We start from the raw sequence: 20,499 nt of genomic DNA, 5'->3' as shown, positions 1-20,499 counted from the left end.
GGCATTTCCTTTAAAGCTCTATTCAAATCTGTATAATAATTTCTCACTGTGTTAGCGACACTAATTACTTGCCACTCAAGTTTGAAGAGTTAATCCGGTCGGTCTTTGAAAGCTTTGTAGTTATCCCCAGATAAAATACAGGTCAAAGTCTAATACAAGGGTGGCTCAACTCCTTGATATTCCAAAGCCATTTTCTAAAATTTTAAATTTGCGTATCGACATTAATTACGAAATAATCACAGATATTACATTTTAGGAAATATAAAAAACGTACAATATATGTGTATTGAATTTAAATGTTAAACATATCTATTTTACTATTAAGGTAAGAAATTAAATTTCGTTAATAATCATTTGTTATTAATAATTTTTAAGGATATATTTTTATATTATATATATATATTTTTACATGTTTTTTTCAAAATATGTTTCTACAAAAATGAAAAACGAACTCGGGTACATTTATCGAGAACCACAAATAAATAATCATTCCGCATGTAGCCGCAGGTTGTCCTCTTCTGGTCTATTGGTTTAATGCGTTCGTTTACTATGAAGATTTTGTCAAACTTCAATTTAGTTTATATAGACAACCTAACCTTTTCAACTCGTTTATTTTAACACCACTACAAACTGTATGTGCTGTAAATATGTGAAGCATAATGCGTATTATGAAGTAACTTACATGGAAAAATTAAGTCCGTCTAAATTTCAATCACTACATTGCGGTTATCAACACTTGATATCATAAAGAAGTTAAGATTACCTAATTTATGTTTATAAAATTGGAAAAAGTCGTCACGTAGGCGAAGAATATAAATAGACCACGTTTCTAATTTGTAGCAGTGATACAGAGTACATGACAAAATTACGCAAATTTAATGAAGTAGTACCGCAAGTATTGGTTACAATTATTACACATGCCATCAACTATAAATAGCGTAAAAATAATTACAACACTAGTTAAGGGATGTCACAATGTAGATATTTGTGATAATTTGCGATACTCAAACACTACGCTTTATTGAAAACTAATCGAGCTTATTATTTTAATGTTAAATTAAAATATTTGCCGTTCTAACATGGTTTAAATTTAGACTATTTTACCTTCATTAGTTTTACTTAGGTTATAATTTTGCTCGTCAAAATTGTAATAGCTAATGTTTCAATTCCTATTATTATAGTATCATTAATACCATGTTAATTAGTATAAGGTAATAAAGTTTAAGCAATTATTAATTATTTAAATATACGTGTTAAGTTATACAAAGGTTCATAAAGTTATAAATAAGATATTTAACTATGAACAAACTATAGTTATAGACAAAATTACTATGAAACTTTTAGACAAAGAGTCAGCAATAAGTTAGAAGACAACTAAGAAAGTTTTATAAGTAAGTTTAGTTATTTTAAAATAATTTCACTTAATTGAGTATTTAATTTTAATCACTTAACAAAACCCTTAGCTGTAATTTTATATTTTGTAAGCTTAACTCTAGCCATAAGACGTCCACTGCAGACCATAACGTTTCCCCGTATACTTAAAATAAGAACAATTGGAAGCGGTCAGCACTCGGCATTTTTCGTCGAACAATTTCGTCTGTCAATATTATAGGTAGAATTTCTACGGTGTGCATTATGCTGTTTTCACCGCAGAACCTTAACTCTAATCTGTTCTACACACTACATGGCCTCTCTTATGCTACAACCGTTTGCCAATTCGTTAAGCTATGTCGGTAACTTTCGTTCGTCTATAGATCTCACTGTTAAATAATATAAAAAAAGTCTTTGTAATTCGTAATTCAATGAAAATTAAACAGACATATTTTAATACAAAAATTCCTTTTTTTTCTGTTTACTCTTTGACATAAAGAGCTACTAACGGTAGAAAAGTAGGTAACATTCTAGAAGCATCTGCGAGCGAAATGTGGTATAATAATATAGCTAAAAGCGCAGTAGCCGCTTTGCGTAATGGTCGAGGAATCTCACTTGCCTTAATTTAAAGTGAAATTTTCGTTATAAAGCTAGCTACATTGATAAAAGGCGCTTTGTAAATTGTTGCTAAACTCCATTAATTAAATCCCTATCTAAACCAAAGAAGACACGCCGGGAAGAAAATGATTTAATTTTAATTTTTTTCACTATAAAACTGCTATTACTACTAAATATTTTTTTACTTAAATAATGCTTTGGATTTTTCTGTTATAATATTGTTACTTTTTTTAAATTGCGTTTCATTTTATTTTTCATGTCATTTTTTTTCTAAAATCAAATAACAGCGATTTCTAACAGAAATTAAATAATACAATCAAGATATTTAATTACTGTGTGTGGACAAAACATTTTTGGCAATTTCGAAAAAAAATATTTTTATACTGTTTTTGTTTTATATATTGAATTTATATACTCTACGGCACATCTAATAAAAGTATAATATCACTCAACTTCCGTGGAACACGACAATTGCTCATGAATTTTGATGAAGCATCTCCTTTGAGACGTTTAAACTCATACAGTTCCTTAATAGCATACTTCGTAGATGGAAGTTCAAATGAAGGTTATGATGAGCACCATAATCTTTAAGAAAAGTATATTTTATCATTTATATTATTAAAAGTCTGAATACTTCAGGGAAAAAAAATTATGTACAAAAAATCATAAACAGCAGAAACTTTCGTGATAACATTTTTGACAAAATTCACCGATATTTTAACCAAAGTAAAATTATCTAATAATTTACTACTAGCTACTAACTAGAACAAAAGTAATTTATTCTAACAATACTTAGAGCTAAGTTATTAATATATATTCAGAATTATAGCATACTAGCTGTTCCTCCCCTGCTTCACGTGACCCGCACTGTCTTTTGTTAGTTTAATTTCATAAAATCCATTCTTGGTAATTTTTAAATATATAAGGTACGGCTGAAAAAAGATTTTTTTTTCTATGAACGCCTTGCCAATCTCCTTACGGGTGGAATTTCGAAATTTTTGTCCTTAGCTAACGTCTACTCGTATGTTCCTACCGAAGTTAGTCTCTAAGACTCACAAAGCTGCATATTCCAAAAATATCCTGAAAAATAATTTTATTATGGGGCAGTGCGGTCGATATTATTTCTATATTTATTTTACAAAATGCAGCTTTACGTGAAAACTTAAAAGCTGCGAAGTATACTTTTAATGACATATTATTTATGCGCCACTTATTAAAATCTTACATGAAAAATAGTGACAGACACATAAAAACTTCAACAAATAAAAATAAATTCGTAACACCTGAATTTTATCTTAAAAATTTAACAAATCCCTCAGGGTCTTGGTATATGCATATATAATAAAGTCCTACAAGATAGACATTCAACTTCTTGTTTTTAATTAAAAAAATTAAAAGTATGTTATTAAATAAATCTTATTATAGCATTCAAGAGTTCTTAGTTAATCAAAATGCATGAAACTTGGTTTGTTAACTCTTTTACATAATTGATATTATAATGTACTATGTATGTGTGCTTTTCTCAAATCAGCATTCCGAGCCGGTGGTATCTAACTACTTATAATGTTAAAATAATCGACGAATCAAAATCGCATGCAAATGCCTCCTTGAAAATAAATATTTCATAGTTAAGATCCGTGCATAGATGGAAATCTCTAGCATATGGGTGGTGTTATGAACCAAGTTATTAATTTAGATATTATTTATTATTATAATATGTTGTAAGTAATATAAGTATTTATTAACAAAATCAGTATATTTCCTTACTATATTAATACAGTAGAGATTCTTAAATTTAAACTAGAATATAGACATGAGAAGGCGGTTCAGGTTGTCTGGCCATGACATTAGCACTGTGCAGGACAGGTTTTCGGTTCCTCTGCCAGCCTATTAATGTGTGTAAAGTTGACAAAGTTCTAAGATTCTACTCATATTGCTTGTACTGAAGTACAAGCAATATGAGTAGTAAGAAGAAATATATCTGTAAGCCAGAAGGGTTTTGAGAATAGATATTCTTAATTTTTATTACAAAACCTTCTCGGTATACGCGTATAGTAGTTTCCGTTTTGCAGACATGTTGAGGATTTTTTCCTCTTTAAACATAGTGTGGTGAATTCTCTCTGGTATATGTTATACATATTTATACTACCCGCGATTATGCTCATAGAGATCGCTACAAACATAAACAAACGTGATGCGCGCTGTGTAATCAAAGCCAAATTACAAACTGGTTTCGTTTGATGTCAGCGCTGTTAGCTTTTGCATCATTTGATCTGTTACAGCCTCTTCTCTAACAGCCTTAAAAAGGCTAACACATTCGAGCTATATTAATAATAAATTTGTGCTCGTCATTTTTCTGTTCTTATGAAGCATCTGTATGACTTTTACGTCCTTATCTTATTAAAGTCATTCAGTCAATTATTATTCTTCTGTTATTTCGTGCTGTTGTTCGCCCTCTGTTTCGATCGTATCTTTGATGGATGTTCTTGACCTCTGTTTTGAAGACCTCTCGTTTTCTTATAATTTTTGGGACAGAGACATTAATTTCACTAAGCTTTTTACACATATACTACACGTGCGTATACTATATTTTTTTATTCCTTCCTACACATTTTTTTCTTATTGCTTTTACTCACACACCTTTTATTTAGCGCCTTCAATCTTTTCTCACATCTTAACACTATATTTTTATTATATACATTTTATTCTACAACCTTCTTTACATTTTCTTTTACAAATCTCATTTGTTTTTTCTTTAAAAGCTTTTCTTTGGGCTTGTAATTTTAGAACATGTCTTCTTTCAATACCACAGCATTACACTGAGTAATATTTTTATATAAGCGGGAGTAAATAGAAAAAGAATTGATATTATTATTTCTTCGATGATCGCGATTCATCAAGTAAATTAAAGGTTATTTTTAATTAATATCATTCTAATTAAGTTATATTAATTAATCTTGTCTTTTCTTCTTTGTGTTTATTTTAGATTTCAATTTCAAAGATCGCGTCTGGAATAAGGGTCAAAACTTTACATAGGCCTATTTTTCTTGACGAGAATATCAAATTCGAGTTATGAATTTCAATGAGCAGGCAGTACCTCCAGTTTTATCATCGTGGTAAATTGAAAATGTTTATGAATAGATTTCACTTTGAAAACGGTAATCCTTTATCTCTAGACGAAAGTCAATAAGGTACTTGCTCTAGTTAAATATATATGTAATTAAGGAATCTAAGCAAAATCAGCAAGAATTGTGATCTTTTAAAAAAGACGAAAAGACCTTTCGGGACCTACTACATTGAATTATTCTTTTTTCAACAAGCGTAGTTTTGTCACACGTTATTTTCGATGAATACTTGTGTTAGTCAAATTAAATATAACTTACTTCTTGTATGTTCTCCTCTCTACTATGTACAGTTTGCTGGGTAAGAAGTGACGGCAGCAGCTTGCCTGGCTGAGATTACTAATCGATTGATTAGTTATCGACAATCGAGACTGAAATTATTACAATAACAAAGTCGCCAACAAAAAACTGAAGTTGAATGTATTTTCAAAGATAATTAAAAAAAAAGAAATAATGTAAAAAAATTAATAAAAATGTCGATCCACCACCCATTCACTGAGGAGTGTAAAATATAGTTTACGACCTGCGAAAAAAGCAAAAATATTAAAAATAGGTCATGCCGTTCCGGAGGAGTTGAGTTATTAACACTATGATATAAGAATTTTTTAAATATATGTTCGACAACATAAGGTAATTCGAAAATTACAACGTTTAATTACAAATACACTTAAAACCAAATACTCGCAGCAATATTAGGTATTATTTCGGTATTCGTAATTGCGATTTCAGTAAAATTCTATGAGTAACGAAGTAATTTAAATTGTAAATACTCTGTACAATCAGCGAACTACGGCCTATAAATACAAATTTAATTCTCAATCGTAACAATCAAATAAATTACTCATGTCCCGACATGAACAACTTTAAAAAGAAATTAACGAGAACTACGAGGTTTGAATACTAGGCATTTTTTTTTCACTTTCATATTAATTATAATAATATCAATAAAAGAAGTTTAATACATTGATTTCAAATAAAAAACAACTGGGCAAAAATAATCAAAAACAGACGTCATCATCACATTTCCTCACAGATTTTCAATAGAATTAGTAAAGCGGCCTGCATCCACTATGTTTCGACGACCTTAACAAATATTTAATGGAATCAAGCGTTACCTTGCGGAAGTGAATCCTAAGTAAGAAAAGGAAAAAGTATTTAGCCACTTCCGCACATGCAGTCGTAGTCGTGCAACAAAGTGCACCGCCCGCCAGCCCGCTGATAAATACGTATGCGGCAAACAATGCGAATCACACAACCGCCACTTCCAAATTACTCAAAACTTGTTTCACCCCTCCACGGGGCATCTTCAGGAGTTATGTTTCTCCGATTTGTGTACCTCGTCAAGATCGTCTTGGAAGTTGGATGCACTTCGCTCTTAATAGGTCCTTTCAGAAAGAAATGCCAGGGAGGCTTTGTAACCAGTAGTCGACCATCTCGCCCGCGCAACTCTCGCGGCTCGCGAACGACATCCGGATCGGTTTTAAAACGCGCCACTCGCGTGTCTGAACGCGACGCAGCGCCGCACGCACCGGCGACTCCAACCAGTCCTCTTCTAGCTCCGATATCTATTCAGATTATAACAATTAGCTAATACAATACGTCAGGTGAAGCATCTGACGTAGATTTTTTTTTAGTTTATTGGCTCGCCCGAGCCCTGAGTCCGATGAAGCTGTAAAAGCCAAAACGGCTAACAGCGCCCATCAACTTTCGAATATAGCCAATATAGCCAATGCGAATCACACAACCTCCACCGTCAAATCACTTAATACGTGTTTCCTTAACAAGGTCGTCTTTCCAGCTTTAAGGGCGAATGTCCAATGCTGCGCTTGCCACTCCGCGGTAACTTAATGGTTATGGCATCCACTTTTTTTACTGTTATCGAAGAGCCCTTGGAGAATGAAGACATCACTTCGGTACCAAATTCACGATATGCGCAACGTGCTTTTTCAACAACACAATTCCTTTTTTTCCAAGGCATCAAGACGTTTCGTGTCTTTCTTTTACTGTCTACGTTGGTAGCACGAAAGATCTTAAAATACGTTTCTTTTTTGCTTTCATATTTTAATAATAATTCTTTTGTAGATTTTTCCGACTTTGTGTATAGAGAATAGGATTGGAGAAAAAAAATGTTATGCTCAAATCCTTTGCTCTGCAAAGGACAAAAAATTGCAACTAACAAACCTTTGATAATGAACCGCGTCAAATGCTCACTTTACTTAAGTAACGAGTCTTAGCGCTTAGTGTCGGCTTCTAATTATCATTTCTCTCCTTATCCGAAGAAAGATTAAGCGCATTAAAACTTAAGGGATCTTACTAAAGGCATTTATTATTAGTGAGATTACCTATCTTGTTGTTCATTTATAATCTTGTTTATTCTTAAAGTGATTAATTATTATTACTTTGATAAGCCTCATTATGTTTAACAAAATTTCTCCTCGGGATTGTCCTAATGTATCTTTATTTGTTTATATTATTATCCATATACTATTATTTACAATGATCCCGTTAAAGTCGCAGAAAAAAAAAAGCTAAGCTAAATGCTCAATTTGATGGAAAACATAATCAAATTGAGCTCCTTTAAAGGCATTATTCAACTGAAAGCCGCAAGGGTTTCTAACGCGCCTGATCCGAAAGAACCGCAATAAACACAGAGTATTTTTTATCATTTTTACGTTGATTTTTCGTAGTTATTAATACGTAGAGCAATTTATTTTTTATTTGATATAATTAAATTTTTATTAAAATGGTATTTAAGAGACATTACATGGGATTGTTAACTAACCATATATAGTTTTTAGCTTAGAGAAATGAATTATAAGCTTTTCTTTTTTTAGAACTAATCTTATGTACATACATCGAAATAACTTATTTAGTGTTTTGACGCAAGATCTCCGACAGTGTTGAAAACCTGCATTGATATTCCTACAAGAGCTCCACGTTATCAAACTCAGACCAATCTATGTATACACTCACCGATAGCCTTAATAGCGTAATAGTAAGCACAATGAACTCATAGCCTTTTCACCAGATGACAATGTCTTTAACAATTCATTGATAAAACTTAAATAACTATTAAAAATATCGGGGCGTAAATATCGTCGGATAGTGTTTTGACCTAATATTCTTTTTTATTCAGCTTTATTTTATGCCTAAGGCTTATTTAAAACAATTGTTTTTAATTTATTTATTGTTTAATATATTACAGTTTCATGACAAAACATGATTCATTTATTGAAGATATATATTGTTTTGTTTCATATTTTAATTTATTACTATTCTTTCTTTTCCTTAACAATTATAATATACCACATAATAGACAGTCACTCTTTTAGTATCTTAAGACACAGGTTAACAAAGTTTCAGAGGATTTGATAAAAGACATTACAACAACCTTTGTTTGCCGATTCCAGAGGGCGATTAACATTAGGCAAAACTTATTTTATGGTTGAGATCTGACCACATCTCACACAACATTAAATTTATAATCAAGAAAAATCATTTTCCTTGCAGTAGTGTGTGCCAAGAATCTAATTAAGAGAAAATTACTGTCTAAGCAATTGAAATTTAGTTCGTACTATGTTGGCACCCCGCAATCTATTTCGTCGGAACTAAAGTCGGAAGTGGCTAAAGGATTTCGCAGATTGGCATCTTGTCTCCGTAGTGATTTTTTAAAGTTTTAATAGCGAATATTTATGTTGTTCATAATAGGGTTAACATGTCCAAACATAGTTAAAACTTAAGATTAAATATTAAAAAGGCCCAGTTTAAATTAGTACTTTATGAATTTACATCTAGTGAGATATTAGTATTTTATAACACATAGCTGAGCTAACTTGCGTACTATCTTATTTTTTTACGAAATATTATTAGCTTCACAAAAAGTTCACAGTTTTAGCGGTCAACTTCAACGGAATATGTTTTTGTAATTTTTTAGTTTAACGTCGTTTTCTTTGGTTGTTATAATGTTTAAATGTGAAGTTATTATTATCTTCTGATTTTTTTTACATAATACATGCTGTTTTTAGGTTTAATTGTTATGTTCGTAGCATATTGTTTTGTATTATATTATATGTCTAATCTGTAATAACCTTTTCGCGTAATCTTTTTTGGAGAACTTAAAATAAAAAAAAATTGTAAATTATTTTCTCTTTATTGTATGTTCACTAAGAATAATTTTTACTTGGCAACGCCTTAATAGATTCATGTATTTGCCTAATATTTGTATGCACTTTCTACCCCATAAATGCTGCTATAGATTTTTTAAATAGAAATCTAAAATTCGATACTCGATTTAACAAGCTCCAATCCCAGTCGGACGAGTCCTGTCACATGCTGTATAAGGAACAAAAGGAACCAAAACATAACGTGACTACCGCAATACAAATATATCTTTTCGGTTATTATAGACTTTAAAGTCTGGGAATAATGTACAATTTGGCGTGTCTAAAAAAATTAAAGTGTGTTTCACGTAAATGCTCAATGCCTCACAATCAATGTCCAACTGCCATATCACCGTTCATACGGACTTCCGAACGTCTGTGATCACTTTCGAAGCAATTGATGTATGACACGATTCTTTCGAATTCGGAACACTTTGATGTGACAATAATTCAATGGAAAGTTATTCTCAATTGAACCATTGACAATAAAATAATTAGTATATACAGTGCGTTGTACTGAAACAATAGTTTTTAGCCTAAATGAACATATTGTATCACTAAAATAAAATTAAACATATTAGCGTTTACGCAAATTTTTTTATTTTTTTTATTTGTACATTTCGAACTTTTCTTTAATTCTCTCTCCACAATTATTAAAAAGCGAATCTGTTATTTGTTAAAACGTAATAGACAGAAAACATTTTTACACAGTTATATTTAAGTAATTTAATAGAAATACATTTATAAATAAAAATCTAATTACCACAAATTTATAACAGTAAAATTATTTAAATTAATTATTAAAATCATATATGTTCCTATCTTTTAATAATGTGCAAAACATTTACGTAATAATTTAGTTTATTTCATGTTCTTAAATTTCGTTAACATTATTTTTTTCCTTAAAAATATCCAAAGTTCATTACGTATATACATAAATATATAATTATTAAAACATTACTGTAATAATTTGATTAGAGCACAAAATAGCGATAATTTTCGTACATATGAGCGGTTTTTTATCCTTCTTTCACACCGGCGGTTATCCCAAGAAATATATAAATTAATGATCTCTGGTTTTTGTAATATTATCCTTTTCGAACGTCTATGATATTCCTCGTAATTATTAAAATAAAATAAATATTTACTTGATTAAAGCTCTATTTAATTAAAAGTAAACAGAGAGTTTTAGCTTTAGGTGTTAAACGACTGCCCCTTCAAGTGAGTCACTTACTTTGTGATAAAATAAAGAATTAGGAAAATATAGAATAACAGCTTGTTTGCATTAAAAGTTACACCGAATTGCAGTTGCTAAAACAATAGAGTCAATTAGTCTAGACTTCTTTGTTTTAAATACCACAATGACATTTCTGTGAGCCTGGGCTCCGGTCATCACATAAGATATTTCGGGGGTGGCTGAGCTCAAAATGGGGCCTTTCCAAAGGTGATAATTTGTAACATCTTGACAATTCCTACTCAAGTGTTCCCGATAAGCTGAAGCTCTGCTCAATAGTTTGATATAAACGGGTTAATATACTGCCTATATTATCAACAATCAGTAATTTCTCTTAAAAGGAAAGTGCTATGAGAAACCAAATTGTTAACTATAAGTTGAACCCTGAACTATTAAGATCAAATATTTATTGGGTTTTCTCAAAATCCTTTTTAAAAGAACTATAAATTACCGAAAGTAACCGTCCCAGCCCAGCGGATTAGCAAGTAGTAGAGACCATGAGCAAGCCACATAGCGAATATAACTGATGTCAACTGGGGCTAGGTTTTAGAGTGGAGATCGCGGACATCCGAAAGGTAGACAGTCAACCTCGTCAAGTATTTTATGCAATCAGGCATTACCTTGCGGAAGTCCATCCTAAGTAAGAAAAGGACTAATATTTTGCCACTTCCGCACATGCAGTGGTAGTCGTGCAACAAAGTGCACCGCCCGCCTGCCAGCTGATAAATGCGTATGCGGCAAACAATGTGAATCACACAACCGCCACTGCCAAATTACTCAACACATGATTCACCCCTCCACGGGGCATTTTCAGGAGTTACGTTACACCGATTTGTTTACCTCGTCAAGATCGTCTTGGAAGTTGGATGCACTTCGCTCTTAATAGGTCCTTTCAAAAAGAAATCTGCCAGAAAGGCTTTGTAACCAGTAGTCGACATGTCCTGTGACATTATATCCTGGCTGAAAACATGATGATAATTTACGCAGGTGAAAGATAATGAAAGGAAAATGATGATAATTAAAAATTATTTGTTGATAGAATTTTGTTACTTTTGTACTTATCTCTTCCTATAAAATGTAAACAGGCAAGGATAGCTAAACTGCTATCAAATGAAACAGATTTCTTTTTTTTACAGGATTTATTTTGGGGATTCCTTGCGGAACTTCATGACCTTATCCCACCATCTCAGTTTCTTTACAGAACGAATAGGAAGTGGGCCACCTAACACCCGTGCACTGTAAAGTTTCCGTTAGGCGTACTAAAGGGTTTCGCTTCTACATTTCTGATCCGCACAGCCTGAGTATGGAACGATGTGTCGTCTTAGTACCTAATAAGTATGCGTCCTCCATCTTCGACCACTACGCTTTCTATTAGGCGAATTGGTGCTCAAACGGGGACACGTATGCATTAAAAAATAAAATTCCATTCTGATGCACGCCTGAAAAGCATCAAAGGGCAAACGATTCCTAGTAAAGAACTTCATTCAGTATGTACAAAATTTCGTACGAAAATATTTTCACGCGCGTAAATGCAGAATGTTTTTGACAAATCACTAGAGCACGACACGGATTTCCGGGATCCATGTCTAGAACGATCGTAGATTTTACAAAATGATTTCCTAAAATTTTTAGGTACCTTTCAGCTTGAGTACGTTCTGATTTGTTTTTTTTTTATACACAAATGTTTTTCAATTTCTTCATTCAAATGCTGACACTGCAATTTCGTAGTAAAACTACTTAGGATAATTTAAGAAATTTCAACTGCATCAAGATTCAATAATGAACATGTCCAGACGGGACCATGAAAATTACTTAGATAGTATCTTCAATAACGGGACTTATGCATTTATTTATTTATAAATACATAAAACCTAAGAATTTAATTCAATTATAAATTAGAATAAGTTTGAGCTCACTTGTAATGGCATCCTACAATATAAGTGTTTTAAGGTGTCTTTATTACTAGTGTTTGACTTATGTGCACCTCTGTTCTAACAACAGACACACTCGTATTTATTATTATTCTTATGCACATAGTCCAGATTACCATAAATATCTATTATATACTGTCATTATATTTTCTTCACAAACTACGAATCTTACCATTGATTTTAAGATGAATAATTTCATTTCATATTTTTTTATGAATATTTACTGATATGTTTTTATTGTATATTCAAACTCTAATATTTCTTTGCAAAATTGCTTCTAAAGTCACAAAAGATATAAAACGATCCAACAATACGATTGTCGTTAAAATTCATGACCTGAAATTGATGTTTTTGACCTCTGAGAAAGGCATAAACTTTGTACAGAATATTTACCCGAATTTAAACGCGACCGATATACAATCATTAAGCGTAATTTAAAAATAGAATTAATATCTGAAATATAAGCATAAAATATTAAATGTCGTGAACGTTGCAAAATTTGACCTGTTTTACACTTACGTTTATTAGAACTGCAAAGTATGTAACTTATTTCATTTTTTAAAAGAAATCTCTGTAATAGTTTTTAAATAAATTTACTCGTATAAACAAAAATATTTATTAATCAATATAAGTTTATTCTATCTTTATTGTATAATATAATTAAATGTAAAGAAATTAGATGAAATAGACAAACAGCAGTCTTTCCGCAAATGACGATTTCTTCCAACAACCATTAGTTTATTTTGGTTGATAATGAAAAATAGACGGGGAATATATCAAGTGATAAAAGTAGTCGCCATTTAATAACCAGTCTCGTCAGAAACTAAATCGAATCGTATATCACAGGGGATCTCAACCCTCGATCATAAAGAAGCTTTACTGGAGTGTCTTCCACCACTTCTTCAACCAGCGATAACGTTTTCCAAAGTGATAGTAGTGATATTAGCCAGGCAATAGCAACCGGCCAAGTTGAGTTTCGACCTCTCAGGAACCCTTGTGTCGGAATGCTAAGCGGGTAGCAGCGACAGTCCGGTCTAAAAAAAAATAATGAAAGTAATTGGAAATGTACTTATATGTACATATTTGAATACAGAGGACTACTGTAAGTCGTCTGTAACTTTTGGTAACAAGCTAAAAGTCACGAAAACGTATTTTACATCTTAATAACTTATCAAATAAAAGCAAGACTTAAATATTGCTCATATTAATTACCAGGCGCTTTTATGCGATCGACAAATTTATATTTAAGATTCGTTTCAAAGAAATTATTAAGTTTTCTTTCATTATTTTTGTTTTAAATATTAAACAAAATTCTGATACTTTTATATATTTTAATCTTGTGTAGTATTCGGGTAAGAATGCCTTGTAATGCTGGCTTCTACAACCGCTAAACGTGTGTAATAGTGAACTCACTATTACAAAGGTAAAGATATGTGCTCCGGTATTAATCCACCTCCGCCCGGTTACCGAATATATTGTTAGCCTTGAAAACCATGATTAATATAATAAGAAGAAGATTGTAGCAATAGTGGCCCGCAATACGAAGCATTTTACGTGAAAACTGCACATATCATTGTGTACTAAATGTTTGAATCACATAAAATTGCTTCAGATTGTAGTGCATCACACTATAATTAAATTAATCACCAACACCATCATTATAGTAGCCCTAGGACGTACACTGCTAGGTATAGACCTCCTCTATGGATTTATAATAAGACCAGATGAATGAGGTCTACATCTAGCATTTTCCGACGATCTTTATAAGGTCGTCTGTCTGTTTATTTAATTATATACTTATTGTATATATGATGTTATCTTTATATCACTTATTAAACCGGCGTGTAAGTAAAACAATAATTCTTGATAACAGTTTTATGATTAAAGAAAGTTTTCTTCCTGTCTTGTACGAGTATTATGCAGTGCCTTGCAAAGTCTACGATTATATACTTTATTTATAAGACATATTTAACAATTGTCATGTACAATAAAATAATTAATTGACAGGGAAAAGATAGTATTACACTAATACACCTTAATAATGAAATTAAATACTTACCAAATGAAATACTAAGGCAAGATCTTTCCTAGGGGCCCTTATTCGACAATGGAGCAATAGCTCAAACAAGCTCCGCAATTATCGAATTTCGTAAATGAAATAAAATAAAGTAACACAGCCTAAACCGAGATCGCAACTGGAGTTCTCGAGCTTAGTTCCTGTTCAGAGTTTAAGTCAAAGAGCGTTCAGCGTTCTGACATTCAGTCACAGAAACTTTGAATTCCTCCGTAAAGCAAACAACGACTTTCTTGTTCCAAAAACAAAATTAATTAAGGATTTACGTGCTATAGTTATTAACGGCAGAGGGTTAATATTAGAATTAAATTATTATTTTAGTTAAGAACAAGCAATGATCTATTCATTAAACATTTATTAAATAAAAAATATTATTTCGTACTGTAAAATTAATTTTGTCAAATAATGACCCGAGATTTATTCATACAATCACTTACGAGACGAGTAAATTTTTTTTTCAATATTTCAAATACATTTTTAAAAAGCTTTACAGTAAATTTTAATTACAATAATTGCTCAGTGTGCTTCATTGAATTAAATCGTTAGCAAATTGTATGCAATAATTAAAATTGTTTTGATGTCATTTATAATTCTGAGAATATGTATGCTATGTACATTTGCCTATTAAATATTTACAAATGATTGTTTTAATAACACACTATGATTTTTTTAAATAATATTTTTTTTTTATATTCAACTTAATTACAAATTAAGTCCGATGTGAATATTTATTAAATATCTCTTCAAAAATTTCCATTTTTCGTGGTTCATAATCTGTCTTTATTTTCAACTCCTTGTCAATATTAATGTAAACTGGCAAATCTACACTAAACAGAGGCCAAAAGAATGGAATGATATCACTAATCTCAGGAGTCGGGTTGCTGAAAAGAAAAAAAAAGTTTTGTGAGTCACTTGAATTGCATTAGTAAATATCATGTAATATCTGGTATTGTAAATTACCTGGTTTTAGCAAAATCTGTCCATAATTTTACCATCACTTTTTTAATAAAACTATCATTTTCATTTGAGCTTCCAACTAACTTGCCAAGCTGGCTTGAAAATAAATAGCCACATTCGTCAGTGTGACCAGCACCGTTTAATGTCATTTTGAATATTTGCGATAAATTCAAATCTCCCACATAAGAAAATTCATACATATACAATGGAAAGCCTGCATTTGCAAGAAATTTTCCCGAAATCCATATTCCTGATATAAAATCCAAATCACTGAAAAAGTCTAATGCCATTTCATACAAGTCTTCTGCGGTCGTATTATTATCAACATACGCTTCATGGAATTTATTCTTAAATAAATTGTGATCCTTACTGTCAAAATCAAATGGAAAGCAATCAACAAAATTTTTATTGTTTGCCAATTCCTGTACAGAATTACTTCCAAGCATATTCCGCAATGAGGCCTCTTTATTAGAAAATCCTTTAATTACTGGAACTTTATTAAATTTTCCTTGTTTTATTAAGTTCACGGGGCTTGTGGTTAAGAAGGCTTCACCGTTACCGTAATCATTTTCGATTATCGGCACAAAACCAAAGTTCAGTTTTTTTGGATCGTAGTTAGGAGATGCATTTGTACATGCATAAACAAGATCTTCAGCTGAAACTTTCAATAAATATTCGAGTATTTCATGTACGTTATCTCTAGAGCCTTTGTAGTCCAAATTATTTAACAACTCTTCTGCAGTTTTCTTGGGATTCTTGTTTAATGCGTAAAAATTAAAAGCTGATCCTGACTGCAGAATTGCTTTGTGATATAGCCCTTTGGCTGTTGGAGAAAAAAGAAGATACTCCGAGGAAGTAGCCCCAGCACTGCTGCCGAAAACAGTGACATTGTTGCTATCACCATTAAAATATTCTATATTTTTATTTACCCACTCTAATGCTTTAACTTGATCCTTAAGACCCATGTTACCAGCTGCTTCAGGTATGTCTAATGAAAGAAATCCAAATACACTTAACCGATAATTGATTGTAACGATGACTACATTACTTTCGATCATAAAATCAGGGCCGGCGTCGTCTTTTAAGATACCATTTTTACCTCGGAATCCTCCCCCATGAATAAAAACCATAACAGGGAGTTTTTCATTAACAGGCGTTGGCAGTTCAGGTGTATATACGTTTAAGTACAGACAATCTTCTGATCCAATAAAATTACGAGTTTTAAAATCGATTTGACACGAAACATTACTTTCAGTTATTTTTGTGGCGTCTCTTATACCTTCCCATGATTCTGGCGGTTGAGGGCTCTGTTGAAAAGCATAATTCGTAATTTAAAAACTTTTAAAACAAAAGACTCAAGGGATAACTGAGTTGAAAGGTGACTAAAATACAAGCAAGTGGCAATAATCATTGCAAAGTCGCAAGTACCGCCCTCATAATGGCAAAACAGAAAATGAGAATCCTGGTACAAGCGCCGCATAGAGTGGAAACCATGTTAGATACGGCCACGATTACGATAACCGGGTTCTAGAATGCAGACCACGGACCTGCATGCGCTGTGTAGAAAATCTATCTACAAGGTGGACAAATGTCCTCGTCAACATCGTCTACTATGAAGTAATGAAAATAGTTTTGATATGATTATACTTGGTTTTGGTCGTAGCTAGTTACCACCCGTCAGACTATGCCGATTGCAGACGACAGCATAGTTATCGAAAGGTACGTGCCTAGCACATTAGGAGCAAAAACGGAAATATAGGCATTGAGAAAGGACCGGACGCAGAGGATAAATAAGATTCTTGAGTCCAAGTCCTGCCGGAGTGACGAGAACTTTGTTAAATTCAACACTAGGAAATCCTGTTTTTTCTCTGCCAAAAAGTGTCCGTTTACACCCTTCCAAAGTGTTCCTATTCTTTTGGCAAACCACCTTGAGTCTAAGACTGAATAAGTTATAAAGCTAAATGTCTTGAATAAGGTCAGGTGGTATTTCACATCGGGACAGTTGCTTACTCTTTATCAAGCACAAGTTCGGATATGTGTAAAATACTGCCACTTTTGGGATGGCATGGCTAAGTATCAGCTGGAAGCTCTTGATTCAGTACTACGTGTTGTTCGACTTATAGGTGATAATGAGCTAGTTTCTAAGAAACTTTTCAGCTTTAAACACTGCCGGCGAGTGCTGAGTTTAAAAACTGTTTACAGAATTCATTTTCTGGAGTGTTGCGGAACTTCACTGCCATAATTAAGAGATGCTAAAAATTGTCAAAAATTAATTATAAAGTAGATTTAAAAATATTCTTATAGATTTTTATTTAAAATCAGCTTCTTTCATAACGAATACAGATAAAAAATATAAAAAATGTGATAATACAGACTTATTTACTATAACTCGTTATATTAGAATAAATCAAAATTTCATATTTATTAGTTCGAATATATAAATTATACAGTCTTAGATATTTATCGCAAAATAACAATTTCTTTAAATTGAATTTGCTGGTAAATGATGAAAATGATATATAATCATGTAATACTACATTTGCGTTCAAAACCGAAATATTTAAGGTAAGTTGCGAATACTTATTTGAACACAGCGATTTTTAAATCAAACTACGATCGAGGAATTCGAAATATCACGTGAATTCTGAATTAACATGGTCAGAACTTTATGAAGCTGAAACAGCAGCTGACATTGAACGGAATTATTAGCAATAATTCCGTTCAATGTCAGCATCAGCAATCAAATAGCATTCTGTTTATTGGTTACTAAAATAGATTGTAATTTTTGTACTTGTACAAAATTGATATTAATTTTTACAATAAATTGTAATGAGAAAAAAAAACCAGTACGCTCACTTTATAGTTAATGGCATGGACTGTAACAGTGAGATGTTAAAAGAAATAATCCCGGCTATTTTCCTACAGTATATTTGCATTAAAATACACAACCTTTTTTTTAAACATGTATCCATATTTTCTATAAAGCTTTCAACTGGTGAAGGTGAACGAGTTCGTTTAATTCTCCGTAATCTTATTAGTCAAAGAGCGTGCCTAATTTTTTCTGACCTGCTACAATATACCTACTACAATTTCACCGGAGTGGTGATTAAGCCGAGTAACAACAATTAATCATCATTTTCTTATCACAAACGCACTGTAGCAACCATGCTCGCAAATCGAAACACGGTTACAATTATGCGCTATTGTTTTGAAGAAAATAGACGCGTATGTAACTATTAATAACAAAGAAATGCGGCCAGTATAATGGTAAAATATAATAGAAACATTATTAATATTGTTTACCTTGAAACGAAGTTCTCCGACAGGTGGTTTTGCATACGGTACTCCCAAAAATTGATGATATTTAAACCCGTTATCGGTTTCTGCCTCACCACCTTTTAAAATTCCTTGAAGTATCTTAACTGTAGACATTTTACTATTATTACAGTTAAATTAGCTGGTGACTAAATGAATACTGAATCGGTTTTTATATACACGTAACATTAATGTTATCGGTCTTATCGTGTTTTTTTCTTCTTCTGATAAATAGCTTCGTAACCATTATAAGACAAATTTAGTACCAAAATATATTAAAAACATATTCCACTTACCATATATGTTAATTGTTGAAACTCTGACACTTTAAAATTCAAATCCCGTTTCAGAAATTTTTTATTCAATATAGAATTGATTACATCACTTATTGGAGTCAAGATCTGTTGCGATAAGAAAAGCTTACTTAAGAAAAACAGGTGAAAGGTACAGAGCAGACCGTATATTTAAAAAACGTACATCAATACAAATATAAAAAGATACATAAAGGAAAATTTGTCCATATGATTGAAGAAGCAGAGATGTTCTCTGTTATAGATGACATAAAACAGTGTTATATAAAGTGATCCGTATATGAGATACTCGTGTTGATAAAATTACATGGTTATATGTTTAACCATAGGAATAATATCATAAAGGCTTCCGATTATCCCGCGACTAATCGCGTGGTTCGTCATTTGTTCTGCTGCGGTTTGTCAACGAGAGGTCTATAGCAGCGGTGTTGTCGAAGTACGTCGACCGTTGTTACAACATTCTTGAAGACGAGTCGCACATCAAACACAATTATTGGAAGTTGACAAATGGAGTTAGAACCCAAAGCATACCATCAGCCGGAACACGTAGATTAAGTTGTTGTATTTGTGTGTAACTTTAGCTGTGGGAGCAACAGTCAATTGCAGCTGCAAAACAAATTAGAATTACTATATTTTTCTACCTTTAGGCTACTTAATTAATTTCATGCAATATCTAATATTATATTTAACGGGAATCAACATAAAAGCCTCATAAATTCATTGAAATTAAGTATGCATTAGAAGAAATACGAGCAATCCCATTTGAGACGTTAAGAGGACAAATCATTGCAAAAAAGGAAATTTAAGCTAATAATACCTTTACACATATAAACAAAGAAGTAAAGATTGGTATAAAAATACATTTTTAATATTGTCCGAAAGTTTATTTCGTTTACCGATTTATCTTTACATATAGAACACAGGTTAAGAACTATTGTCTCGTAGAAAACGAATACGGCATTAAGTTCGCCTTTACAAAATTAGTATGAAAAGTGAATAAATAAATAAAAAATAATCCTTGAATATAATTTGTCTTAACTAGATATGCTGTTTATTTTTGGTAGGTAATTGTTTACGATTCGCGGAAGAATTATTATAATGTAAATATTTCAAAAGTTCTTATTAACATTGCCAAATAAAATTTTAAAATGATTTTTACTTAAAAATATTTAAAATTCTTTTAAATTTTCGAAACAAAACAGAATTGTACAACAGTATACAAAAGACCCGCAGTGAGAGCGCTTACCGTTTGATAATGTGACCCTATAATAGCGTCAACATCGTTTCTAAGTCGACAGATTAAAGTTTGCATATTCAGAATAGCTTAGCCTTTTGTGAAACTCTTTAGTTTGTTGGGAATTGCTGTAACGAAAGATCTTATCGACTTTTATCTGAAATGGTAACCC

At 31.8% G+C, this 20,499-nt stretch overlaps 1 protein-coding gene across 1 annotated transcript; it reads right to left on the bottom strand.

The window, feature by feature from the left end:
• Window positions 1-6,499: 6,499 nt before the first annotated feature.
• LOC137924382 (juvenile hormone esterase-like) lies at window positions 6,500-18,919 on the bottom strand. The gene is made up of 4 exons (XM_068767777.1): window positions 18,771-18,919; window positions 15,471-16,774; window positions 13,317-13,470; window positions 6,500-6,676 (listed from the first exon to the last, which is right to left on the bottom strand). Exons 1-4 carry the CDS (start codon window positions 18,897-18,899, stop codon window positions 6,500-6,502), a joined length of 1,764 nt encoding a protein of 587 aa, XP_068623878.1. The 5' UTR covers window positions 18,900-18,919.
• Between the last annotated feature and the right edge of the window lie 1,580 nt (window positions 18,920-20,499).

This window comes from Battus philenor, unplaced genomic scaffold (genome assembly GCF_028537555.1).
Source record: "Battus philenor isolate CCGP_79_NKW_IND1 unplaced genomic scaffold, ilBatPhil1.0.hap1 SCAF_23, whole genome shotgun sequence".
Taxonomy (NCBI): domain Eukaryota; kingdom Metazoa; phylum Arthropoda; class Insecta; order Lepidoptera; family Papilionidae; genus Battus; species Battus philenor.
This window is presented reverse-complemented; position numbering and strand designations above follow the sequence as displayed.